We start from the raw sequence: 27171 nt of genomic DNA on the forward strand, positions 1-27171 counted from the left end.
TCCATTATAATAGCCACCTTTATTTGTAAAAATCCAGATATAAAATGTATTCTTTCAGGCTTTCCAGGTTATCCTTTTTACAAAAACAAAAAGGCACATAAATCCTTCCCCGCTGTCATCCCAAACGATGTTCTCAGGCAGCCCCCCCCCCCTCCCCCCATATAGTGACATGCTTCATTCCTGGACGTCTCGCTCCCCACATGCTTCGGTGCTTTCCTACCAGGGTAGAGTTCTTAACTCCGAGACTGAAGTAGACAAAGAGGGCGTGGGCGAGGGCAGAGTGGCACGGGACTCCACGGCGTGCAGGGGGGGGCTAGTAGTAGGTCTCCTTCTCTACCCAGCCTGCAGGCACAAACAAGACAGAGAGTGTCTCAACTACTGTGAGGGTGACACAGGCAGTGGGGGGCTGGGAACTTTAGGCCCCACCTCCCCAAGGGACTTAGGAATACCAATGCCTAGATAGGCGGCGGGGGCTACCATGCATGGGTGATGCAGGTACCCATTGTGCTACCGCTCCAGCCCCAGACAGGATTGGTTCAAGGCTTTGCGACACCCATGGAGGTGACACTGGACACAGTGGGCGGGTGGGTGCCTGGTCCACTGGCCTTTACCAATCAGATAAATGGTCCAGGGAAGCTCAGAACTCAATGGCACATGGCTACCCGAGACAGAGAGGCAGCAATGCCCCTGGCCCCCACTCGCCCACCCCCCACCCCCACACCTCCCAGAGCTGTGCCCCATAACTACCTCCAGGGCGTCTCCGGATGATGAGCTTTCTGACTTCGTCGTACACGAAGATGAGAAGGGAGTAGGGGAAGGCACAGAACCACCAGGTAGGTCTGGAAAGGAAAGCGGGTACCAATGTCAACACATGCCTGACTCTGGCAAGGACGGTCCCTGCTGAGTGCCATAGTGATGGGCACCAGCTAGGGAGGCAGTGGGGAGAGTGCAGAGTCCAGACTTGACAAAGAAACCAGACCCCAGGCTTCAGTTTTATTCTTTTTTTTTTTTTTAATTTGGGCCACTCCCAATAAGCTCAGGTATCACTCCTGGCAGTACTTGGGGACAGGAGCCCCTATGTCTATGTGGCGTACGAGTCAAAGGAGTTGAAGAGGGGCTGGCTGCATCCAAGTACAGAATATTACCCTCTAGACTAGCTGTCTGGCCCAGTCTAATGGCCATTTTATATCTTTTTGAGGACACACCCGGCAACATGCAGGACTTACGACTGGCTCTGCACTCAGGGAACACTCATGGAAGGGCTCTGGGGACCAAGAGCCCTGCCGGGCTGTAGCCTGCTTTCTTTTTAAAATGGAATCACCATGAGACACAGCTACAAAGCTTTCATGTTTGAGTTTCAGTCATACAATGATGGAACTCCCAAACACCAGTGCACATTCTCCACCACAATGTCCCCAGTAACCACCCCCCCCCCCTTCCTCCATGGCAGACATTTCCCTCATACTCTCTCTCTACTTTTGGGCATTATGGTTTGCAATACAGATACTGAGAGGTTATCACGTTTTGTCCTTTATCTACCTTTAGCACACATCTTCCATCCCAAATGATCCCTCCAATCATCACTGACTCAGTGATCCCTTCTCTATCCCAGCTGCCTTCTCCCCCAGCTCATGAGACAGGTTTCCAACTACGGGGCAATATTCCTGGCCTGTGACTACTGCCCTTGGGTGTCAGTCTCATATTATATTATCTTATATTCCACAAATGAGTGCAGTTCTTCTATGTCTGTTCCTCTCTGACTCATTTTCACTTAGCATGATACTCTCCATGTCCATCCACTTATAAGTAAATTTCATAATTTCATCTCTCCTAACAGCTTCACAGGGTTCCATTGTGTAGATGTACCACAGTTTCTTTGTAACCCGTCATATGTTCTGGGCACTCGGGCTGGTTCCAGGCTCTGGCTACTGTGACCAGTGCAGCTTTCTTAAGTCTCACTGAGACAGGCAGGCCTGGCGCACTGCCTACTGGCTACCTCAGAGCTGCCGTACGTGCTTCTAAATTGAGAAACTCAGGACTTTTTCATGTCCTATTCTGGCTTCTGGGTCACACCTGTCTCTCTAGCCCCATCCTAATGTTCTGAAGATTCTTGGTTCTGACCCCCACCAGCAGCTCCTCCCCAGCACTAGCAGGGAGACTTGCAGGTGTATACAGCAGTTCTCTGAGCCCCACACCCGGAGAACAAAGGTGGCTGATCTGTTTGCACACTCCAGGCTGGTGACAGTGCCCGAGGCTGGCTGGGACTGGGGCAGGGCCTTCCTGACAACCAGCTTCCCTTGGAAAAAGACATGAGCAGAGGCCACGCATGGCAGAATCCCCTTCTGCACCTCCTGTCCTGTGTCTCCTGCAGGTGCTCCAGAGGACCCTGCATGACCTGGCCACCACAGGGACTAAACCAACTCCCAGAGGACCCCGCATAACCTGGCCACCAAAGAGACTAAGCCACCTCCCAGAGGACCCTGCATGACCTGGCAACCTCCAGACAGAGCAGAGCCTGTTGGGCAAGCCCTCTGGTCACAGCATCTATCCTGAGGTGCCAGTGGTGGCATCCCCACTTCCACCCTGGTGCTCCCTGGCTTCTCCTAGCCTTCTTGGAGAAACCATGGCCCACGCCGACAGACAGATGAGGCTTCTCCTGTAACCAAGCAGATGCCAGCCTGACTCTGCCCTGGGCACACAGCCCTGACGGCCACACTGTAGGCTGGCGGGGGCCAGGCACAACCCCCCAAGGCCACCAAGAGGGGTCTGATGGCTTCAGGGATGAGGCGAGTGCTTCCCCGCTCTGCCTTTCCAGCCTTCTTTTGATGGCAGACAATTCACAGGCTCAGAAAGGTGGGGAATTGTGATGGGACAAGGTGCAGAGAGAAATACATCAAAATTGAACTTGGGACGCCACATCTCGGCATACCCTGAAGGTGGTTGAGGAGACTGAGGAACTAAGTTGCGGTACATCACCAAGGCCCCTGTGGTCCTTTTTGGGACCAGTATACAGCACTGGTGTGGTCACTGCAAGCCCGGGGAGCCCCTTCTGCAGCCCCCTAACCCAGAGGAGCAGGTGTGTGCAGTGAGACAGGGCAGGCATGGGAAAAGGGACCTTGCCGTCCCCCTACTCCGTGGGAAGCTAGGGCTGGGGTGACTTACTTGAGGGGATACATCCTCAGGGCCACTCCCATTCCGGGGCAGTAGGAAAGGAAGGCAGCCAGGGCTGTCTCTTCAAAGAGGCCGAAGATCAGGATCTTGTTCCTGAAATGAGGGAGGGAGGAAGTTTAAAACATGCAAATTGACACTGACATTTTTTTGCGGGGAGGGGAAAGAGGGGGGTTTGGGGCCTAGGGTGGGGACCCTCACCTGGCAGTACTCAGGAATCACACTTGGCAGGCCCAGGGGCCATACAAGGTGCCAGGGACTGAACCCAGGTCAGCTGCATGGAAGGCAAGTGCCCTACTCACTACTATCATTCCAGCCCCAGGTGACAGTTTTAAAGCTACAGTTAAAGGGCACAGCAAGGCCCTTCCTCAGGCATCAACTATACAGACGCCCAGAGGAAGATAATCAAAGAATTAAATCTTGCTTCCAAAGTTCCCAAGTTTGTTCCTCTAACCTGAGATTCCAGAAACTGCCCTATGCTGGAAACAAGTTTTATGCAGAAGGTTTACAAATCCCAGAGCGGATACCCTGGGCAGAGCTACCCCAGGACTCACTTCATGCCCTGCTGGAACACGGAATTCCTCCTGGTCTTACAGATGACCAAGTCGGCCCACTGCACCACCACGATGCTGACAAAGAAGGCGGTGTGGCAGGTGAACTCCACAATCTTCCTCTGCTCGTAAGTCTGGAAGGCAGCAGGGAGACCGTGAGCCTGGCTTGGGCTGGTGCTGCTGTGAGCACCGGGCTGGAGGCGTGCGGCCAGGCCAGGCCCCACTCACCCACTGCTGTCCATAGCTGTCCTCCACGTCATTGATCCAACGGTCATCCCAGTCCACGCGGATACCCAGCAGGTGGATGGGGAGGAAGCCATTCTCCGCCAGAATCACGAAGTATGTGAAGAAGCCCCCCAGGGCCTGGATCATGCCTGCGAGGTGGGGGAGGGAACCTCAGGACCCCTGCAGGTTTGGAGGTGCCCAAGATGCCCACAGCCTCTCTCAAGCCCCTGCTATTACTGGTCAGCCCCGGGGGAGCGGGCAGGGGGAGGAAATCTCAATTCCTTCCACTGTGTCTTTCTGCTGGTATCTGTGGACATGGTGCATTAGGCACTTTCTGGCTGAGCCCTCCCTATCACCAGCACACTGCCCTCAACCCCTCAGGTGGGACTCCTGCCTGCTTTCCCGACCCTGCCTTCCCCTCTCTGGATTAGACTGCTCACTAAGCCAGAAGCTGACTCAGTTGCCATTAACCATCAGAATCTTGGTTAAAACCTGGGGTAAGATCATTTTGCCCAAATGTCCTAACCCTGTGATCTGAAAGGCCACATGGCTGATGGCTCCCCCAGGCTGTTCTGAAGGGCCCCAGGGGAAGCTGCAGGAACAAAGCCTATCTTTGTCCAGACTATCAGCGGCCTGCACCAGGACTGGTCAGCAGGTATGGGATGGCCAAACCACTGCCGGAGACCCATCCTCTGGACCTCCTAGTCAAATCTTCAAGACCCTGCAATTTCTTCAAAGCCAAACTCTGCCCCCAAACAACTGATTTCAGTTAGGAAAGCTGCCTGTGCACCACACATGGCCCTAGAGGTGCCACCGCGTCGCACAAGGCTTAGGGATCCCCAGACTCCCTGCTGGGCTGTGTGGGCCTCAGAGCTGCCCTGAGTGGGGGGCTGCCATGGAGTCTGCACACGGCCCTGGATGTGCCTCCATTCCACTCACCGATCTGCCCATAGGCCATACTGATCAGACGCTCGTTCACAAGCTTATCTGTTTTGGGGTTCCTGGGCTGTCTCTTCATGATGTCACTTTCAGCTTGCTCATAAGCCAGGGAGATGGCAGGAACCTGAGAAGGAGCAAGAAGGGGTTTAGGTCTGCAAACACCTACTGGTTGATATCATTGCAGCATCCTTTTCTGTCGTAAGAAAAATATAATTGTGGGCCAGAGTCAGCTTCGCTGGCTCTGTGTGGGAGCCAGGGTTTGATCTCGGCATAGAGCAGCCCAGGCAGAGCCCAGAGTAGCCCAAGCATGGATGCTATGACTTAAGACCATTGGTTCAAAAGATATTGAAGGTTCCATGAAGAAAGTCATTTGAAAAGGGAATATTCTTATCTGACAGGGGTTGCTAGCTTCCCCTAAAGAGATTCTATCCCTTTTATGCCAAGACCAAGAGCAAGACCAGCTACCCCTGGCGAGCCCTACCCGGTGGCCGTTGAGCACCTGGCCCAGTGATATCCACAGGCACACAGAAGCAGTGACCTTCCCTTACCATGTCTGTGCCCAGATCGATGCAGAGGATGGTGACGGTGCCCAGAGGGAGAGGAATGTTGGCGATAATAAATATCAGGAAGGGGGTGATCTCTGGAATGTTACTGGTCAGGGTGTAGGCAATGGATTTCTTCAAGTTATCAAAGATCAGGCGACCTAGGAAAGCAAATGTTTTTTAGGTTTCAGTTTGGGTTTTTTTTTTTTTTGACTTTTTGGGTCATACCCAGTAATGCTCAGGGATTACTCCTGGCAGTGCTTGGGGGACCATACGGGATGCTGGAGATTGAACCCAGGTTAGCCGTGTGCAAGGCCAATGCCCTACCCACTGTATTATCGCTCCGGCCCTGTGTTTTAGTCTCTAAGGAGGCAGAATAGCTCCAGGTCCCAAGAAGGCGGATACGGAGCCACAGTGCTCACCTTCCTCCACCCCCGTCACAATGGAGGCGAAGTTGTCGTCCAGGAGAATCATGTCTGCAGCTTGCTTGGACACATCGGAGCCCGCGATCCCCATGGCGACACCAATGTCTGCTTTCTTCAGAGCTGGGGAGTCATTGACACCGTCCCCAGTCACAGCCACAATTGCTCCCTGGAACAAGGGAAGCGGCAGCTGAGGGTCTCGCGAGACGGAAAAGGCACAAGCTCATCTCAGGGCAGTCTCTGTGCATGTGTGTGTCTCAGACACAAGCCAACGGGGGCCCACAACAGCCGCTCAAGAGAGCGCAGCACCCCCGGGTTGGCAGGGCAACCCAGAGTCAGGGCAGTGAGCCATGCTCTGAACACTCTAAGGATCCATCTCCAAAGCAGAAATAAGGGTAGCCTCAGGGCTGAGCAGGCCCACGAGGGCTGGCCTGGCTGCCCACTGACCTGCCTCTGGCAACCCTCCACAATGATAAGCTTCTGCTGAGGAGAGGTTCTGGCAAACACGATCTCTGTGTGGTACTTCAGAATGTCATCCAGCTGCTCAGAGGTCATGTCCTTCAGATCACTTCCATGTACCACACATGCCTTGGCATCTCTAGGATTAAGGAAAAAGAAGAAAAAGGTCACCTACACTTGGTGGAGGGATAAACCGTGCACAGGCAGAAAAATGCCAGAGGGAAACTTGCCCCAAGGAATAAAGATCTGTCTGGTCCATACAGGGAGAAGAGCACTTTCCCCTAGATATTTTCAATCAAAAAGCACAGCCCGTGGCAGAGCTACTATCTTGCTATAAAATACATGGACAGAGGACCAAGTTGTAGGAAGTTTCAAAGTTGCTCAAACTCTCCACTAACAAAACACAAAGCAAAACCAAATCTCTCTTGAATCTGTTTTACTTTCTTGCCAGAATTCTCCTTTTTGCCTTAACTACCCAGGAAACTGAGTTTCCCCATCTGATCTTGCCAGTCGAGCTCCTTGACAAGGGCTCTGTAGTTAGAACCATTAACTGCCAAGTGGGGCGGGAGCATCAGACTTGTCATGGGTGGGGCCCGTGCTCCGTTCCAGGCAAAATCAAAAACACCCCCAAGTCACAGCTGTGTTTTCTGCAGCCCTGTCCTTTGTAGGCTTCCTATATAGAGAAGGTCCTCCACGGACCAAAGAGGGTGAGGGCACAGCCCAAGAGCTCCCAAAGCCATAGCTCTCAAAGAGATCGTCCATGCCTATTCTCGTTAAGCTTACTGTTCTGAGTTCTGATATAGGAAGGCGGGGCCTGCCTACTCTGCCTGAATTCCCGCTCTCAGGAATCCGACGGCCCTCAGGACACTTCTCTCCGGCCTCCAAATGCAAGCAGAAAGCACCCGATTGCCACACCAGTGACAACGAGAGACCATGACTGCTGGGTGCACAGCACAGGCAGATACAGCTTTCTCCTGACTCACCTGGGGTTCACCTGGCTCACAGGGATGTTGAGGCGTGCAGCAATGTCCTCCACAGTCTCGTTGCCCTCCGAGATGATCCCCACACCCTTGGCAATGGCTTTGGCTGTGATGGGATGGTCTCCAGTAACCATGATGACCTGCAGGGAGAACAGGGCAACGTAATACCAAAAGGAGTGCATGTGGCCTCGGAGAGATGCAGGTGGGCCCCCACAGCACCCTGGGGAGGCAGGTGGACTCTACCTTAATTCCAGCACTTCGGCACTTGCCCACAGCATCGGGGACAGCTGCCCGAGGAGGGTCGATCATAGAGATGAGTCCAACAAAGCAGAGATTGTCGACGGGGAAGTTCACATCATCGGTGTCAAACTGGAATCCTTCGGGAAACTGCTCATCAGGCAGCAAGAGGTGGCAGAAACCTGAGGGGAGAGAGGGAGTCCTTGAAGGTGGGCCAAGGGGGCCGGGAGGAGAGCAGCCCCTTCTTCTGCCCTTCTAGGCTGGGAGAGTCTCTGAAGTCTAGTTTGATCAAAGAATATGGTTTCCTTCCCCTTACGACGTCCATTATGAATGGCGAAGGGAGAAGCTGCCGCCAAGTCCCTAAGGAGCGGAACTGCTTCCTGGGAAGCTGCAGAGCAGCTTTCAGGGGTGTGACGCCTGCCCACCTGTGCCATGGAAAACCACAGAATCCACCTCAGCTCCCTTTCGTGCGAGTCGGAGCCCACCTCTAGTCCTCATTCACGGAACTGAGTCCTGATGCAGGCCAGTTTGCTAGCTCCTTACTGGCGTCAGGCCAGACCACCCTCCCCAACACTTCCATCTAGTAGGGTTGTAAACACAAGCACCAGGATGCCCAAGATGTTCCTTTCAATCTTATATGAAGGATACAACAGACAAAGTATCACACTGAATTGAATGGAGAGAAACGGCTGCTACTCTGATTGGCAGAGGGACAAGGATACTTCATTGGACAGACACTGAAACAAGCCACCTCAAGTTAGATGAGGAATCAGGGATTCTGAATCTAGTTCTCAGTTTCCCAAGCTAAAGGGAATGAGAGGGAAAATATAAGTAATGAATTATTTCTGCAATTCTATCAGTGTTGTGTCCTGCGATTATGCAACGGGTGAAAATGTGCTTCTAATCCTCCAGTGGCTGACAAGGAGAAAAGGGTGCATGGAGACACAAAATTTCCTGTTTTCTTTCACCCCTTCGCTGCTGATCCTATACAGTCCCCAAGTAAATTCACAACCACTCTCTGGCAGTCAGGAAATGGCTGTCCTAGCTGCTCTAGGAACTAATTTTAATCTCACTAAATTTACAGTTCATAGATGGAGCAACAAAAATTCATCATAAGTCTCTTCTGCCCCCATTTTCTCCGAGCAAACAGACGTGACCAGCAGGAGAGCAGAAGTCTAAGGCTGAGCCAGATGCGAGCCAGCAGGGGCCGTGAGGAGTCGGTCCAACACAGTGGCCTTGCCCCCAAGCACTTGCTGTGTTCAAAACCACGAGAAGCAAATAAAGGAGCAGGAGGTGAGAAGATCTGGGTCAGCCTGCACGTCTCCGCCTGACGGCAGCCTCTTACCCAGCACGCGCTCCCCGAGGCCGCCCAGCTCCAGGTAGGCATTCTGGAAGGCGTCCTTGAGCTCCTCGTCCAGGGGCTGCTCCTTGCCGTGCAGGAGGATGGAGCTGCAGCGGTCCAGGATCCTCTCGGGGGCGCCTTTCATCACCAGCAGGTGCCGGGGCTCGTTCGTGTTGGGGTTTTTATGGATGGACAGCTGGAAGGGAGAGTCCAGGTGTGAGCCTGGAGGCCAGCGTGGCAGTGTGGAGGCGAGCACAGCTCCCTTTTCCAGTTAGTATTTGTTACGGAAGAAGAGAAATACCACGGTCTCGTACTGCACAACCCCTGACATGTCACGTACCCAGTAACATACACTGAATGCGACAGCAAATGCCAGCACCACAATGCACTCACCAACCCCAAAATCAAACAAATTTTCTGTAAGGAAATTTGGAACTGAAGGAATTGCTGGGCGCACACAGACACGTCTTCATAGACGGAACAGCCCCGTCTCCCTTCCGAGACCTCTTGCCTCTGAGGCAAAGCCCTGCCCAAAGGGATCTAAGTGCATTTCAGAAGTGGCTACTGCTCACCCTACTCCCACGCACATACAAAGGGGTTCTCGGAATTCTCCGGGAGAAACCTCAGGCCTCCCATCTGAGAGCACACGCCCGCCCCGGCCCACAGACCTGGTACTTGTTGGTGGAGTTGAAGGGGATCTCCACAATCTTGGCGTAGCGCTCCCGCATCTCCTTCACGGAGCCGCAGCACACCTCGATGCACTTCAGGAGCGCCGACTCTGAGGCGTCTCCCGCCACAGCCCGCTGTGGAGAGCCATCAAGGGTGAGTTACCTGCCAGGCCCTCTGAGACGGGCTGTGGGGTGGGGGTGGGGGGTGGATATCCTGCAGCCCAGGCTGCGGCCAGGCCCAAGCTCAGAGGCCAGCTCTGGTCTCCCGTAGCCCTCCCTCCCCAAGTCAGCTTCCGCCCTAATGGATATGTGTGTGTGAGGGGGGGGAGGGGACAGGGAGGATTGGAGCCCACCAGGCCCCTTTCAGCCAACTTCGGCATGATTTAAGTTTTATTCCTGGAGTGCTGAAAAATCTCAAAGCATATCCTCAAATAGTGTTTTAAAGATGCCTTAGGTTTTTGGGACTGGGGTAAACTGTCAAGGACAAAGTAGCCAGACTTTATATAATTCAACTGCACAAAACTACCTAGGGTCTGAGAGATGCAAGTGGATACCTAGCTCTAGCAGTGATATGATCAGCTAGGAGCACACCCCATGCATCCATGCACACGTCATGCCACACACGTCTTCATGTTCCATGTGAAACACTGTGTCACTCCCAGTCTAACCACAGACAGACACTCTGAACGGCAGCCCTGTGTATTCAAGACTACAGATGCAGATGGGACTCATGTCCATGTGCAAATTTGTGCAAATGCAGTAGCTGCTTGCTAAGAAGGCAAAGGTAGTCTTGCCTGAGAAACAAATGTAAGCGAGCATTTCTAATGAACGCCGACTGCTGAGGAGGGCAGCTGAATCATACTATCGACATGGCTCAATCCAACATGCTTAAATAAACTCCTGCTATCCCTTTCTGGGGCTTTTCTTCACTCATTTGTTTGGGGGTGGGGTCTGAGCCACACCTGGTGCTAAGGGTATGGGTGATGCTGGAGATCAAACCTGGGCCTCCAGTATAAAAGCATGCACTCAGCCTCTGGGCCCTCAAATCAAGAAAGATTTAATACTGTGAGCCCCAATGCTCAAAGGCTGGACCATGGTTTCCTTCCACTTTGAGGGAAGGAAAAACACAAAACCGGCATCTAGAGTTTTATCCCAAGATAAACAACTCTTCCTCCAATCAACATCACTTTGGCACCAAGAAAGCCTCCATGATAGAAAACGGAAGCCTGTCTTCACAGGGGAGTCGTCCCCACCCAGCAAGCCATGCTGGTGGCAGCTCTGCCCTGCCCAGAACAAGCAGACATCGTCAGAGAGAAAAGGAAAAATCAAAAGCAAACCCAGGGGGGCTCACACGACTGTTTTTCGTCCTAAGAGGCCAAGTGCAACTTTGGACCTGTCTAAGATTGTATCTCTGCCTGGGCAAATTTCATGAGAATTCCATAAAGCTACGCTTATTTTAATATCATCAGCAAGCAAGCTAAAAACAATTAAGATAAGACAAATGGCTGAGCTATTTTAAGAACATATACGGCTTAAGGGATTTGCTGGAATCTCCTGTATCCTAGTATGAAAATGCCATTATAGAACCTCAGAAACAGCCCTCACTGCCCACTGGCTTAGGTGGGATGTAAAAGCCGAGAAAAACAGTTGTCATGATGACTTAGTTATATTTATACTAATTTTATTAATGATAATCAGCCTTTCCTCTAGCTAAGATTGTCTCCTACTTCCCCGAAGATCCAGGTTTTACTGTTTGCTCACCTCTTCTAACCTCTATGGACCTACAAGGAACAATCACTGTCCAGGACTCTAGGGTCACACTGAGAAAAGGACGTCTGTGATCTTTGCAGCCCCGGGGTGGCAGCTCAGCTTACCTTCAGGATAGGGAGGTTCTCCTGGTTCGCCTGGAACACAGCGCGATTACAGAGGCCTGCAATCCTGGACAGAGCAATCCAGGTAGCTGAAGTCTTGTCGAACGAGACACCTGGAAGGGTCCAGAAAAAATAAAACAGCCTCACACCAACTTTCTATTACAGCCATAAAATGCAAGGGGGCATGCTGTTCATTTCCCTAATAAATGAAACTCGCAAGTTGTCTGTCTTCTGCCATCCCATTTGCGGGACACTGGCCTTTGACTCCTCAACCCAAAATAAAATCCCTGTGTTTTATTCCCCACCCCTGCAAAGAAATTGCTCTGGGAGTCAGGAGGCTGGGCCCGGCCTTACCACTCTGGTTCTCCGTTGTGTCAGCTTCATGGATCTGATTGTCAAACCACATGTGGGCCACCGTCATCCGGTTCTGAGTTAGAGTTCCAGTTTTATCTGAGCAGATGGTGGATGTGGACCCAAGGGTCTCCACGGCCTCTAAGTTCTTCACTAGGCAGTTCTTCCGCGCCATGCGTTTGGCAGTGAGAGTCAGGCACACCTAGACACCAGGACCAAGAAGCCAGCACGTGACCTGGCTGGGACTCACACTCCGTGGGCTCTGACTGTATCCCAGGGAGGAGGGAAACTGAGCCCGTAAACTGGGCCACATAAGCTCGAGGAGATGACATGGGTGTACCAGGCCCTGCACGCTATGCACATGCACCTCAGTTATCCCTTCTCCACTGTTGTGTAGGATCACGAAACTAGCTTAAGAACAAAAAGTTCAGGGCTGGAGCCCACACAGCGGGTAGGGCGTTTGCCTTGCACGCGGCCCACCCGGGTTCAATTCCCAGCATCCCATATGGTCCCCCGAGTACTGCCAGGAGTGATTGCTGAGTGCAAAGCCAGGAGTAACCCCCGAGCATCGCCGGGTGCGACCCCCCACCCCCAAAAAGAACAGAAAGTTCCCATCTGCCATGTAAGTCTGCCTGGCCTTCCCTGCTACCACAATGCTTGGCAGGAAACCGCCAAGCCCATGAGGAGGGAAGCCGACTCCACAGTGGACCCCTACACTTGGAGAGCTAGACAGCAGGAGCATCTCACCGTGACCGTGGCCAGCAGCCCTTCTGGTACATTGGCTACGATGATACCGATGAGGAAGATGACAGCTTCCAGCCAGGTGTACTCCAGGATCAGAGACAAGATGAAGAAGGACACCCCCAGGAACACGGCCACACCCGTGATGAGATGAATGAAGTGCTCGATTTCTGCAGCAATTGGGGTCTGACCTCCCTCCAGGCCCGAGGCGAGGGTGGCGATTCTTCCCATTACGGTGCGGTCCCCAGTGTACACGACGATGCCACGGGCTGTGCCTGAAAGAGGGGTCAGGTATGGTAGCAGCAGAGAAACACCTGCCTAAGGGACAGCACCTCTGGGCAGAGGGGCTCTAGAACAGAGCTCTAATCAAAGGTTCTGACCCACCAGCAAGGTGGTGGTTCCAAACTCCATGCTTTTGGCTGGCGCAGCTAAGCAGCAGCTGCAGGAAGGGGAAGGAAGAGGACAAAGAGCCGGGAAACATGCACATGTCCAGTGTCTCCCTGTCTACTCTGTACTCATGGGGCTGCGGGGACCATGAGCAACCCAAGGAGGTCTGAGGACCCACATCTATGGTCCACCCTGGTGAATGACCTGTGGTGCCTGGGGCCTCCAGGTACCTTCCACACAGTTGGTGGAGAAGAAGGCGATGTTCCTTGTCTCCAGGGGGTTTTCGTGGGTGAAATCCGGAGACCTGGTTTGGGGCTCTGATTCACCAGTGAGTGAAGAGTTGTCCACCTGTCCACGAGAAGCGCCACGTGAGCATGACCGTGTCAGGGCTACTAAGACGTTCAGCCCTTAGGGCCCAGCCCAGCCAGGCTTACCTTACAGCCATTCGCAGATATGATCCTCAGGTCGGCAGGGATCCGATCACCGCCCTTCACCTCCACCAGATCCCCGACCACAACTTCCTCGGCATTGATGCTCATCTTCTCGCCATTTCGAATGACAAGCGCTTGCTTTGGGAGGGAACACAGTATTCATACCATTACATTCTCCAAAAAAGAGATACCCCAAAGTACCAGTAATCTGATCGCCAAGGGACCTATGCATGACTAATGATCTGCATAAGTAACAGGTAATAATTCTTCATTTACGGGAATTACAAACCTTGCTCACAGCAATCCCTAAGGGCTGGCCTCGTATTTGCGGGGTGCATGGTGGGCCCCAAGGCTGTCACTTTCTGGATTATGGGGAAAATGGGTCTAGATTTGGGGGATGGGGGAAGCATCTCTTGCTCCCTGGTGGACAGACTTTCCAAGTGCTTGCTGAAAACTGGGGATCTCAACATAACACAAACCATCTTCCGGGGATGGTCAAGCCACCCCATGGGGATGGACAAAATCTGCAGGTACCTGAGGAACCATGTTCTTGAAGGATTCCATGATCTTGGAGCTTTTAGCTTCTTGATAGTATGAGAAACAACCAGTGATGATGACGACAGCTGAAAGCACTACCCCAAGATACAGCTGGAAGAAAGGAAATATACCCGTGAGGACCACAGGCTCTGGGACCACAGGAAACGTGCTGTCAGTTTCTAACCGAGAAGGATGGGTTTCCAACCACGGACCAACCTCCAGAAACAGAGTGCCCAGACCACACCAACAGAGTAGGAACAGGTGGAAGGGGTGGGGGCCACGGGTACCCTTGGATATTTGGAAAAGTTCTCGATAGATGTTCCCTGACTTAGTAAAACGAAGCTATGTTTGAGGCAACTGGTGACCGCTGCAGAGTGACTGCAGGTGTTTCTGGACATGTCCCGTGGGACAGAGCGGCTGTCCACGCACAGCTCAGAAGTGCCTCTACGGACGGGAGAAGCAGGAGCAAGGAGGGAGGAGGGAGGGGCACTGGAGGTGGCAGAAGGGTCCCACTTTTGCCCGTTATTTACAGCCCCCAGAGGGGAGTGAGGGCTGGCTGAGGACCCTGGGCCGGGCTCCCGTGAACTCACATTATCATTCTGAGGTTCTTCTTCTGTGGCAGCCTGAATGCTGTAAGCCAGGAAACAAAGAATTGCACCAATCCACAACAACATTGAGAACCCCCCGAACAGCTGCCGGCAGAATTTGATCCACTCAGGCGTGGTAGGAGGAGGGGTGAGGGCATTGGGTCCATCTCGGGCCAGGATCTCAGCAGCACGAGCAGGGGTTAAGCCCTGAGAAGAGAGGACAGAACAGAAAACCTGCAGTCATTTCTCCCCTTTAAGCGCAGGCCAGCAGGAAAGCTGCCTAAGAATGCCTAAGGAAGGAAACAAATTCTCAAGCCAGTGTAGAATCCGCATGCTTAGATGATGAGCCATTGATGCTCAGGCAGACGTGAACCTGCAGCTTGCCACGGAACCCACAGCACCAGGACTGAAACTCTTTTCAACTTGATTCAATGGCAAATATGAATTCAGCTTCGCCTCTTCTAACTTTTGGATAAGGACTTCATGCCATATTGAATTTTTACCTAAAAGATACCCATTTTAATTTTTGTATATTGAACCTGCTAGGGAAGTGGGGAGAAAGTCCCAACTCTAAACATCAAAGGACAGAAAAAAATCTGTAGGAATTCAGCTTGTTATTGGGCTAATAGCCAAGTTTTAGGTATACAATAATGCTGGATGGCAAGACACTGGTCTGAACAGATGACTAGTTAAAGAAACTTTGGTACATCTACACAATGGAATACTATGCAGCTGTTAGAAAAGATGAAGTCATGAAATATACATGCAAGTGGTTCTACATGGAAAGTATCATGCTAAGTGAAATGAGTCAGAAAGAGAGGGACAGACATAGAAAGACTGCACTCATCTGGGGAATATAAAGTAACAGAATGGGAGCCGAACACCCAAGAATATTTGAGATAAGTACCAGGAGGTCTGCTCCATGGCTTGGAAGTTGGCAGCACATGCTGGGGGAAAAAGCAGCTCAGATAGAGAAGGGAACACCAAATAAAGGGTGTTTGGAAGATTTGCTTGGGATGCAAGATGCGTGCTAAAAGTAGACTATAGACTGAACACGATGGCTACTCAATACCTCTATTGCAAACTACAACACCCTAAAGGAAAGAGAGAGCAAAAGGGAATGCCCTGCCACAGAGGGGGGGGGTGGGGGGATGGGAGGGCTATTGGGATCACTGGTGGTGGAGAATGGGCACTGGTGGAGGGATGGGTACTCAATCATTGTATAACTGAAATCTGAGCATGAAAGTCTGTAAGCCTTCAACTGTACCTCATGGTGTTTCACAAAAAAAAAAAAAAGACACCGGTCTGATAGGTAAGGTTCCACATATCTGCATATTTCAGCTATCCCAACACACACACACACACACACACATACACACACACACGCGCGCGCGCGCGCGCGCGCGCGCGCCTGCTAGTTAAAAAGAATTCACTGGAAAAGTCAAGTAAATTCTTGTGTCAAGGCCTTGCTCTTTTAAGGGACCTTGAAACCGAAATTCACTGAGAGTGGAAAGCAAGTCTCATCACACAAACTCAGGGAGGGAGAAAATAAACAAAGCACGTGGGCCTGAGTGTCTAAATTGCCCAGGTTCATGTTATCTGTCCTACTGGAGTTAACAGGAAGGAGGCAAGGACTCTGGCAAATCCAGTCAGTTTCCAGGCAGAAACTACCATCAGCACCAGAACTGAGTGGGCTCCACCTGCTCAGCACTGAAGCTGACGCTCGGAATGATATTAACCCTCACAGCCACACCGCTGGGGGTGGGGGTGGGGGAAGTGGGGGCGGGGGGAGTGCAGAGAGGGCATCACTCCCAGTCTGCAAGTCAGGATGAAGATCTACAGGCTCACAGAAGTACATCTCAGAGGAATCTGATGAAAACTTAAGTGAGACCAGGGGTAAATGCAGCTATGAAGCCTGCTTAGAGTTTCTGGGTAACTTAGTGAAACAATGACACATATTTACTGCCCCAGACTCCTTAGCAGTTGCCTAGAAATAACCAAACCAACTCAAGAGACTGTTTATAGTCAGTGGCAAACTTGGTTATCAAAGTTACCCAGATAACAAGGATACATAGCACATACTTTATGGAGAGAGCTATCTGTATAAATTTCTTTTCAAGTAAATGAGAGGATCACCACCGTTTCTGACATAGTAAGCTAATAAAACTGCAAAATTTTAGGGGGCCTCACCTAGTTGGAATTCTAAGCTCAGTCTAGGCAGCGTGGAAAGGTAACGGGAAGGCTGGTCACCAAAGGACAGAGAACAGGCGTGGCCATGGGGCTGTCCACCTTCACCTCCCTGCCCCCCCCCCCCCCCCCCCCCCCCGGCTGGCGCTCTCCTGCCTGCTCCAAAAAGGAAGAGTGTTCTTCACAAGGAAGTCCACTAAGTTGCAGGGGAAGCAAAGTGACTTTCGCTTTCATTTATTAATTTTTTTTGGGGGGCGGGGGGTGCTACACCCAGTGATGCTCAGAGGTGGGTTACTACTAGCTCTGCAGGCTTGGGGGGCCATATGGAATGCTGGGAATTGAACCTGGATTGAGCACGTGCAAGGCAAGCGTCCTACCCTCTACACTATCTCTCTGGCCCTGGAAACAAACTGATTTAAAAGTGCACGAAAGCATCAGCTCTGCAGCACCATGGAGCAAGTATGGGGTGGTGGCTGTCACAATTCCAGAGACCCAGGGCCACAGCTAAGTGTGAAGGGGAGAATTAGGAGGCTGTGCAAATTACAAATGAGGACAACGTACTCGGTTCAAGTCTGTTCCGTATTTCCGATGGAGCTCATCCAGGCTAAGTTTATGGTCATCCTAAAGAGAAATAGAAACAAAGCAGAAGAATTCAACACTGTACCATTTAAAAAGACCTTAACAACAACAACAACAACAACAACAGCAGCAAAATGCCACCAGGTGAGGGAGATGGTTCCCAGGCTAGAGCACAGGCTCAGTTTGCAACGGTCGAGGGTTCCTTCAGGCCCTTGGCCTGGCTGCTCCAGGCGCAACCAGGAGCAAACTACGCCCCATAAGTTGCAGAGGGGTCACAGAACATCTCCCCTTCACCACAGAAGTTGCTAGTGCTTTGGTGGACCACACAGTTAGCAAGCGATCAACAGAGCCCTTCGGGGAGAGGCGGCTGCTGCTCCCCCTGCCATGCAGACACAGTCAGAGAGGCCGAGACCTGGGGCCGGGTGGGCAGGCAGCAGGTGATGTGCGTGGAGTCTCCCAACGTGCCTCAGGAATGATAATGGTCTCACAGCCCACATGTTCCTCTTTCTATAGACCTTTGGTTCTGCCCAAGCTTTGGCTACTTTTTCCACTCCTCTTAACAGTTACAATAACGAACATTTCCACAAATAAAGGGATGGGAAGGGGAAAGCAGGAGGAAAGATTATATACTCCCAAACTTATAGGGTGTATGATTCTTTGAAACTGTTTATAACTAAGTTTTCTGAGAACAAAAATGCAATAATGTACCAACTACTCACCATAGAAACTTCTTTCTTAAGTTCATCCATATCCCTCTCCTTCTTCTGCTTCTTTTTGTTGCCCTGCTCTGACACAGCAGCAGGTTCATATTTATCACGTCCAACCTACAGGGAAAAAGGGAAGAGAGGATGATGAATGAGTCTGCAACTTGAGTGGGTTTGGAGACAGAAATTTTAAGTCATTGGGGTAATATTTATAGAAATAGGTGCAGGCATTGGTGTTAGCATCTCTAAACTGAGTGGTCCATGATCATAGATCAAAACACTGTCCAAACCCGAGGCACCAAGACCTGTGGGCAAGTCTGGCCGACTCCACGCTAGCCCGTCCCGTCCACTGGCTGTGAATGGGAGATAGCTTCAACTGTCGCAGCCTTCATCTTCTCACCAAATGTCCAGTCTTTCCAGGATTAGAGGGGAGGACAGCATTATCGGGGTTCTGGACCACCTGCATCCCCAAGCAAACCACTCAGTCCTCGCTTCCCTTTTCTTCTCTACAGCAGAGATATGAACAGTGGCCACACCTCATTCAAGTTTTTGAGGAAAACGAAAGCTTCCCTTTTTATTGCTATGTTTAAATGCTGAGCTTTATGAAGCTGGGAATATAAAAGTTTATGAAGCTAAGAATATAAAAGTTACACTGTGTATAAAGTTTTAACCTTAGGGCTATCATATTAACGCTGACCTTTTCATCTTTAAAAAAAAAAAACAACAGTCCCTAAAATTCTGTAAATGGAAGACAAAAAGGGAGTTCCCCACCCTAATCTGCAGCCTGAAAATAACCCCCCAAAAGAAAGTCACTGGAAATGTTTTGACATAAGCAGGATGCAGGAAAAGCATGTGGATTATCACATGATTCACAGGATCCACCTACGCCTCTTGAAAACTGGAACAATTCTGAGAGAAATCGTTGATTCTATAGTTTAAATTTAGGTTGTGCCTCCCCCCCACCTTTAAGATGCTTAAGTTTATCTACACACAGTCTAAACGCAGTGCTCTGAGGTTCGGCCCACAGAAACCAGGTCCCCTCACTCTAGATTATCCATTCCCCAACACAAAACTTCCCAACAAGCACAATCTAAAAAGGCAAAAAGCAAGAAAGGGAGGTGTGTGTGGGTGGGGGGGCACAGGACACTGAAGCTCGGATTCACTCTGGACTCTGCTCAGGGATCATTCCTGGTGGGACCTGGGGGACCATATGGGGCACTGGGGTCAAATCTGGACCAGCCACATGTAGAGAAAGTATCTTAGACCCTGTACTTTCTCTCTGGCCCTATTTGAATTTCTGTTATTCACTCCTAACTTTCATTAGTAAATTTTCAGCAACTAAAGCAATTAGGAATGTGCAATGCACTGGGAATAAAATAGTAAATTAAAATCTGGGTGTGTTTCAGTAACAGCCAGTTAAAGGAAATTATTGTTTGAATTTGAAAAAACAGCCAAAGATTCTAAAGAAAAATCCTGCTCCATCTTAGTTGGTGCTGACAGCCATCCTGGTCACACTGTTCAGCTTCTGCTGCTTCAAGTTCGCAGTGTCCCCTGACTGATCACTTCACCCCTCAGTCCATGGGGAGAAGTTATTAGTGTCTATCTTATCTGTTAGGAACAAGCCGGTCTTAAGATACGGACATTCTTGACATTCTCTCCATTGGTGCAGAGACATTTGGAGTGCCTCTTTGCATATGCACAGTCCATGGTGCCAGAGTTAAAATGGGAAATAATCACATACTGAAAGCAAACCAAGACAAGATAGGGACTCTGCTCAAGAGGGGAAATAGGACACTTCAAATCATGGGTGAGGGCCCTCTATAAGACTGAGGATTTTTTAAAAATCAAGCTCACAAATTCCCATTAAAGCAAGTTGAGGGTCAGGAGTGACAGTACAGGAAATAGGGCACTTGCCTTGCATTTGGCTGACCTGAGTAAGAGCCCCAGCAACCCAAATGGACTTCCGAGCAGAGTCAGAAATAAGCCCTAAGCACGGTCAAGCATAGCCCCTCCACCAATAAATAAAGCAAGTTGAGTATCATTATAACAGTATTTAAATATATGAAAATCATAATTATAGTCCCTCTGCTTTACCATCTGCATGCTTTATTCTTACTTTCAATATTTTCCTCTCTGAAGGAAGGAGGAGAGAATTATTGGCGCAGTTTGGCCCTGGACTTTTCCCAAGTTTTATGCCTACTTGCAAAGTAGAGAAAGAAACCTTCCCAGAGCCTCCCAGTCCTCACGGGCTAAGTGAGCCAAGAGTCCCGTTCTCTCACGACTTCACCACCTCACCACATGGCCCCTGGCCCTGCAGCCTGCTTTTTTTAAAAAGAGGCTACTTTTAAAAAGTGGTCTCTTTAAAGCGAAAGAAACGTGGAAGCGGTGCTGTGGAGTTTCTCTCTACCTCAGCAGCTCCCCTTTGCTCACTAGGCAGGGCTCGTCCAGGAGAGAGCCCCACGCTACCCCTTGCTGAGGGACCTCATGAGGGTCTTCAGTCTGACGACTGAGGACTGTTTCGAAGAAGAGACGAGACGGAGGGATCAGGAGGGCAGCCCCAGAACAGAAACACAACGCTGTATTATTGCGTTGAGCGGCACGTGGTTGCAAACAAAGGTGAAGGCTGGGATGCCACGGGCCATGGCTGAACCCCTGTACAGGCATCCAAACTGCTCTGCCCACAGCGCCCCCTGCCCTCCCCATGGCCCCTGCTGTGCGCCGACACAACAGAGACACTTGTCAGAGCATGTTTGGGGAAGGGCACCTCGACGACCAAGAAAGTTTAGTTCTGGGTTTTTTCCACTCTAATTTAGGAAGTCGAAGGTCACGGCCAGACAGAGGCTGCCCAACAGGGCCACCTTCCCCGGACAGCCACTCCCACCGCGGTGCCTGCTGATCCAGCAGAGGAAAGGGCACTGGGGAGAGGGCTGGTGTGCCCACTCCTCTCCGGGGGTGGAGTTTTCTCTCCTCTGTTCAGCAAGTCCCAGTTAGAAAAGCTGGCACCAGAGCCTTGGGGCAGCCAGCGCCCACCTGGAAGTCAGGGGTTCACCCCCTTAGAAGTGCTGAAAGTGTTTCAGCCCATTCTGCTCTGCCAAGCGCCAGCCCGGGGCCTTGTACTGTCAGGCTGTTTCCTGAAATGGAGCAATACTTGGTCTAACTCTGAAAGACTCTAGGAAGGCATTTTGATAATCAGATTAATCAAGGAAAGGGCTGCCATCAGCTATGGAAAAACCAAAGTCGCACTGTTTCTCAATCCCACCAGTGCCAGGGTCCAGGCGGGTGAAAGCCTGCGCCATCAGTGTCCACAACAGTCCATGTCCAAGCTTGCTGAGAAATGGCAACCCAGAGCCAGACCCCAACTCCTCCACCTCAGCGGGGGGGTGGGGGGGTTAGGGGGGTGAACAGGAGCCAGCTACCGGGAGACACGACCAGCCTCCCTGAGCTCATACACAATCACAGCAGCACTGCCAAGTCCATAAGGGACCTCTACAGAGCAGGACTATAAAACCCCGTGTGGATTAACATCAGTGACTGCCATCCCTCACTTACTAATGAAAACTGTTTTTAAAAACTCATTTAGGGTATTGTAAATTTCACCTTGTGGATTAAAACATTTTACACACAGACACACACAGACACACAGACACACACACACATTAGAGAAATAATCACACCCAGTTCACTACATCTTCAGTTGTTCCCAAACAACTAAGTAGTTCCGCTAATATAAGGAATTTCCTAGCCAGGAATCTGAGGGTGGAAAAACACTGCCCTAGTGCTGAAGCTGCTGGCCCAGGGCAACAGCTTTTCTCTGCAGGGTGACCCTGAGGGACCACTGGCCTTCGAAGTCCTCCTCGCACCTCCCCATGCAATACAAAGAATGACCAGGAACAGAGTCCAGAGCTATGCATTTGATGAGCCCAGCTCAGCACAGTCAAAGCTGGCCTCTGCCCCCTGGCCAGCAGGGGCAAGGAAAGCAGCCCCAGCTCTGACCAGCAGCTTCCCTCAGCCCCAGAAGAACCAGGTTTTGACCTACCCCTCCCCCCATCCTGCAGGGAAATTTGGAATGAGCTTACAAGCAGTCTATCCTCTCTGCAACAGAATACACATGTGACCTATTTAAGTAAAAACTCTAAAATGTCTAAAGAACTGATATACTTTAGAATGACTCTCTCTTACAAGCTTTCCCAATTATACAGTCATCGCTCCAGGGCTGGGGTGTAGCGCGATGGTAGGGCACATGTCTTGCAAGTGTGAGGCCCTGGGACTGAGGTTCAGCATTACCCACAAGGTTTCCAACAGGTGCTCTCTCTCTCTACATCAGTCACCTGGGGAGTGAAGGGCTCAACCTCCTGCCACTTCCCTCTCTCTGCTGCCCCTTGGCTCCATTTTACTTTGCCAGGCCTTTTTGGTGAGCACTGCCTAAAGGATCTGCTGGTGTGTGAGACAATGCATTTGCAATTGGCTCTTCATATAGAGTCCAGAGGGGAGGGACGATGCAGAATCAAATGGCTGTAGGCAGAAAGGCAGCATGGCTGGAGAAGTGTCCTGTGTGTTAAAGGTAAGTGTGGGCCGCACCATGTGGAAGAGAGAGAAGAAAGAGGAGGAAACAGGTGCAAAGTGTGTGTAGGGTCTGGCTCCCATTGTGATTGCAGACTGGAGAGAAAACATCAAGCCCCACCAAGGCATAAAACCTTATAGTCACCACCACCAGGCCCACTACAATGCCAGGGCCACAACAAGAGTAACAGCATGAATCGACTTTTCCAATCACCAATGGAAAAATGTCATTGGTACCCAGAGATTCTGGTCAAAACCAGACCCAGAGATTATTCAGGTTCAGATCATCACTCGCTGGATAGTCAGAAAGATGCTCAGGAATGAAGCCTATTGGCCACTGTTCCCTTGGCTTCAAAGGGAAGGCCAGAGAAAAACAGCAGAGTAGGGAGGGAGAAGGTTGTTCTGCTTGTTTAGGGCAGACCTGCTGTCCCCAACAGTCAGTGAATGTGAAGCACTTATTGTGAATTCCTGACCACAGATTTCAGCACAACTAATGAGGTGAGTCATATGCAAAGAACAGTCTCCCTGTGACTCCAGCCAAAGAACACACTTCCTCTCATATACTCAATTCACAGAGACGTGAGAAAAGTTCAAACCTGACCCAGTGACGCCTCCATTTCCAAAAATACAGAAATGAAGGAGAGCTAGAGAAAAAGGAGGGGGAAAAGTCGTGGGTTTAAAAATCCTCTTAAGCGTCCCATCAGCCCTTACAAGGCATGTGTTTTCAGCCTGATCCAGAACTGGACAGCTCTGGCTGGGGCAGGGGAAACATTCTGGCCAGTGTTTTGCTGTGTGAACGCAGCTGCTCTGATTACAGGGCGCACATCTGATGGGATGCTCGGGTTTCTGCTCAGGGCCTGGCGGCTGGCAGAGGCCCTAGCAGCCTGGAGGCAGCTGAGGCTCCCTGCACCCATCTACCCCAGAGGGGCCAAAAGGCCATTTTCTTTTGCAAGATGTTGACAAAGACTTATGAAAACGTAAAGTCCTCTACTTGCAAAGTGAAAGTATGCGAGCTCTGAGAAGCTTATTAAACTGGCAGCAATGCCAATCAAAGGCACATCCTCAGTCTTCTGACAGTGACAAGCAGCCTTTCCATCATTTCCCATCCATACTTCAGTTCTGCACGTGCCACTGATGAGCAGCAAACCTAGTTTATAAAAAAAAAAAAAACTTCCCGGCTCCCGCTGCCCATCGTATGTGCTAAACAAGCATCTGGGCCCTCACGGCACCCACAGGTGTCACCGGGACCTAGGAGCCCTAGCCACAGGTCTCATGGTCATACAGGTCCAACCTTCTTTTTTTAAGTGAAGAAATTAATTCAATTTACTTTTCTATACAAAATCCTTCCAAAGTGAAAGCCCCCTTTTCTCTGGCTATCTTTAGAACTCAGCCAGATCTGAACAGAACGCCACAGCTGTTAATTTGTTGCTCAACTAAGCGGGCACAGTGGCTGGAAGGAATCTAGAAAGGAACATGGAGAACCACCGTCCCTGGGGCTTTGTAATTTTTTTTTTTTTTGCAATGCTGTTCAGGAGCACTCAAAGCCTGTGTGTCTGAAGTGTTAGCCCTCAGCTAGTTAAAACATTTTACTGGGCTAAAATGGCGCCTGGGCTGTCAGGGTTAGCCTATTCTCAACCTGTTCAGATTTATGATGTAGAACTCCCCCTCGCCTCCCCTCCCACCCAAGGTGAGTCACTCCCTGTTACAAACTTGCTGGCACAGAGCAATTCAGATGAACAAACAGCAAGTTAGCAAGAGTGGATACACCCTGAGCTAGCGGAGGGCACAGGAAGTGGAGCCCGGGAGGCAGGAGCGGGTGTGATGCAACCTCCACTTGCTGGGGCCAGGGGCCAGGCTGGGCACCTTGTCCCTCCAGGGCTTCTAGTCTAAAGTACCAGCTTTATAGCAGCCAGCCGCGGCTTAGTCACGCTTTCAAGCTGCGCTCCAAAAGGGCAGTTGATAATGTGACCGTACACCCAGGATTTATGCTGACCTGTGGATCCCGGAGCAACCTTCACCTGAACCCTTTTCCCTGCGCCTCGGGTAACCACTGCCTCGGGTAACCACTACCCCGAAGCTAGGCTTTATTTTCTAGGTAACTAAGTTAATATTCAAACAATGGAAAACCACAGGTGGCGCCACCGCCCTCCTCCTTCTTTTGTAAGCTGGAGAGAAAGTTTCTCCTGGACCTCTCCAGGATGGTGGGTGGGAGACTGAGCAGAGGATCTGAGCCCAGCCCCTGGCAAAAACACACCATTTGCAAAAAAAGGGACACAATCCCAATTTTAGCAGGAATGATTCAGCAGGAGCTGTTCTTTCCTTGGTGACCAAATGCTGGGAAACTTCATTTGGAAGAGGACACAAAATCACCCACATTAGCACCTCCACCTGACCCCCACCCCTAAAGGCAGTGTGAACAGAGGAGAAATTAACAGTGACCTTAGAAATGAGCTGCCAGCACGGGCTCTGGGCGAGCCAATCAGCAGCAGGCTTGTAGTCACCACTCCACCCACATTTTAATCCCCATGTGGAAAAATCCCAACGTTTCAATGGAAAAGTGTCAGTGTAAAATACCGTTCTGAACAACAACCACGGTAAATCCCAGGAGGCAAAAGGGGTAACACAGCGAGAGAACCCCACTCACGCGCCCCCCCACCTGCCATGCAGTGTGCTGGGGAACCCAGAATACCAACCAATCCCTTGGCAGAAAGCAGCACAGCCATGCTCACCAGCCAGTTGAGTCTGCTGGGCCACCAGATATTTCTGAGGCACCACAAGACATTCGGGTTGCACCTCCACTAACTACCCAGATGTGCTGCTATCTTTCCCACCACCATGCCTGCGTGTGGTTATGAAGACACCGAAGGCACACAGAGACAAACTGAAGCCAACGCACAGGCACCTCTCTCCAACACTAGCCTCAACCAGGGAAACCTGTGAGTGCATACTGCCTGTTGTTAGAACAGTCAGGCCCTGCGGGGCCCACAGAATTCCGGAGTTTCACTAACGAGGTATTTGACCTTGAACAAGTCACTTCACCTTTCCAGCCTAGGGTTCCTATCTATGATCTCCGTAACCAACATCTGCGCTACCCCCCCACCCCACGTCCTCAGATCTGACTCAGAAAATAAAACTTTTCTTAGGGGTTGGGGGGGAGGGTTGGGAGAGAGAAAACGAACTTCCAAGAACTTATTTGTAGGAATCAGCAGGGAGGAGAGAACAGTATGGAACGAGCTGGGCCCCGGTTTCCTCGGTGGGGTGCTCCAGGCAGCTCCTCCACATTCTGTGCTTTCAAAAGATACAAGTTGTGTATTCCCTTGCCTCCAGAGGAGAGCTCTCCCAGGCCTCCTTCGCCAAGCGCTCAGGATCCCTGGGTAAGGGCCTCTCACTAAGACCCGCGGAGACCCACTAGCAGGCGGCTGGCGGAAACCTGTAGACCAGCATCGGCACAAGCTGCCCAAGATCTCTTGGGGATTGATCTGGGTAGGTCTCAACTAGCCCTGCGCCTCACTGGAGTCCAGGACCTGGTCTTCTGCAGCGATTTAGAACAGGCAAGAAAGACCCCCGTCCCGCACACAGCCCGCTTCTGCCCTGGAGACCCCAGCTCCTTGGAGATCGGCTCTGCGCGCGCGGTGGACACCTCGCACTGACCGCGGCCTCCAGTCCTTTGGGGGCTTATTGTACTCGGCGGCCCCGGGGAAGGCGCCTGCGGTGCTTCCAGGCGCATCTCCCCAGAAAGAGAAGCGCCGCGCCTCTCTCGCCCCGCGACCAAGAACACCCAGCCCCGTGGGCGAAGGTCCCGCCGAGGTCCCCAGGGCGCCCCTCCAGGCCATCTTGGGGCCCGGGACACGCCCTTCCTGCCCGCGCCCGCGCCGGTGCTTCTCCCGCGGGCGCCGCTCGGCCCTGCGCCACCCGGGGCCCGGGCGCCGGGCGGGGCGGCAGGGCCGGGGAAGGGGAGGAGCGCGGCCCGGGCACGGCGGGCGGGGACGGGAAGCGGCGGGCCCGGGCCGGGGCCCGCGTGCCCCCCACGCGGACTCACCCCCTTGCCCATGGTGGCGGTGCTCGGCGGCCGGCGCGCGGCGATCAGAGAGGCCGAAGGACGGAGGCGGCCGGGCCGGTGCCGCTGCTGCTGCCACGTGTGCGCCTCCTCCCGCGCCGCTCGCGCCCGACTCGCCGCAGCTCGCGCCCGCCGCCTCCTCGCTTCCTAAAATATGCAACCTGCGCGCGGCCCGCCCCGCCACGTCACCGTCGCCCGGGCAACCCCGGCGACCGGCCCGCCCCCAGCCGGGCCCAGCCGGCCGCAGCCGGCCCCGCTCCCGCAGGGGCGCGTGCCCACGGCCGGGGAGGCCGCCGACCGCGTGGGCGCGAGGACCGCGGAGGAGCGCGTCGGGGACCCCGTGGGGACGGGCGCAGGGCCTGGCCCACGCCGCCTGCCCGCCGGGGAAGAACGGGACCGGGCTGACCTTGCCCCGGTCCCGGTCACCCGCCCCGCCCTCCCCAATGACAATCCAAAGGGCAGTTGATGAATCCGGCCACCCTGCGTGCGCAGAGGCCCGCTCGGGCAGCCCGGGGCCCACTTCCTAGGGAGGGACCTTTGCAGCCCGAAGGCCCGTCGCGAGCGCCGGCGACTGGCTGGTGCGGGAGCGGTGGGCGGGCCTCCGTGGGGCCCCTCGCGCCTCCCACCTGGCGCCCCAGGGCCCTTC

At 52.2% G+C, this 27171-nt stretch overlaps 1 protein-coding gene across 1 annotated transcript; it reads right to left on the minus strand.

Moving 5' to 3' along the window:
• On the minus strand, positions 1–26655 carry ATP1A1 (ATPase Na+/K+ transporting subunit alpha 1). Its single transcript, XM_056139055.1, has 23 exons — positions 26508–26655; positions 17924–18028; positions 17187–17246; positions 14442–14645; positions 13849–13962; positions 13318–13452; positions 13114–13231; positions 12503–12771; positions 11759–11957; positions 11408–11517; positions 9534–9668; positions 8869–9061; positions 7530–7705; positions 7290–7426; positions 6295–6445; positions 5848–6016; positions 5432–5586; positions 4884–5007; positions 3948–4093; positions 3723–3853; positions 3163–3264; positions 748–839; positions 1–342 (listed from the first exon to the last, which is right to left on the minus strand). The coding sequence occupies exons 1-23, from the start codon at positions 26517–26519 to the stop codon at positions 314–316; spliced, it is 3066 nt and encodes a 1021-aa protein (XP_055995030.1). The 5' UTR covers positions 26520–26655; the 3' UTR covers positions 1–313.
• Positions 26656–27171: the final 516 nt, after the last annotated feature.

The sequence above is a fragment of the Sorex fumeus genome, unplaced genomic scaffold, assembly GCF_029834395.1.
Source record: "Sorex fumeus unplaced genomic scaffold, SorFum_2.1 ptg000131l, whole genome shotgun sequence".
Lineage (NCBI taxonomy): Eukaryota > Metazoa > Chordata > Mammalia > Eulipotyphla > Soricidae > Sorex > Sorex fumeus.

Excerpts from the sequence above, each read along its gene's own strand:
- ATP1A1 (XM_056139055.1), bottom strand. Across the intron at positions 14,646-17,186 it reads ACGGAACAGACTTGAACCGA|GGCTTAACCCCTGCTCGTGC; the intron begins GTACGTTGTCCT and ends CTCTCTTCTCAG. Across the intron at positions 6,446-7,289 it reads GTGAGCCAGGTGAACCCCAG|AGATGCCAAGGCATGTGTGG; the intron begins GTGAGTCAGGAG and ends CCTTAATCCTAG.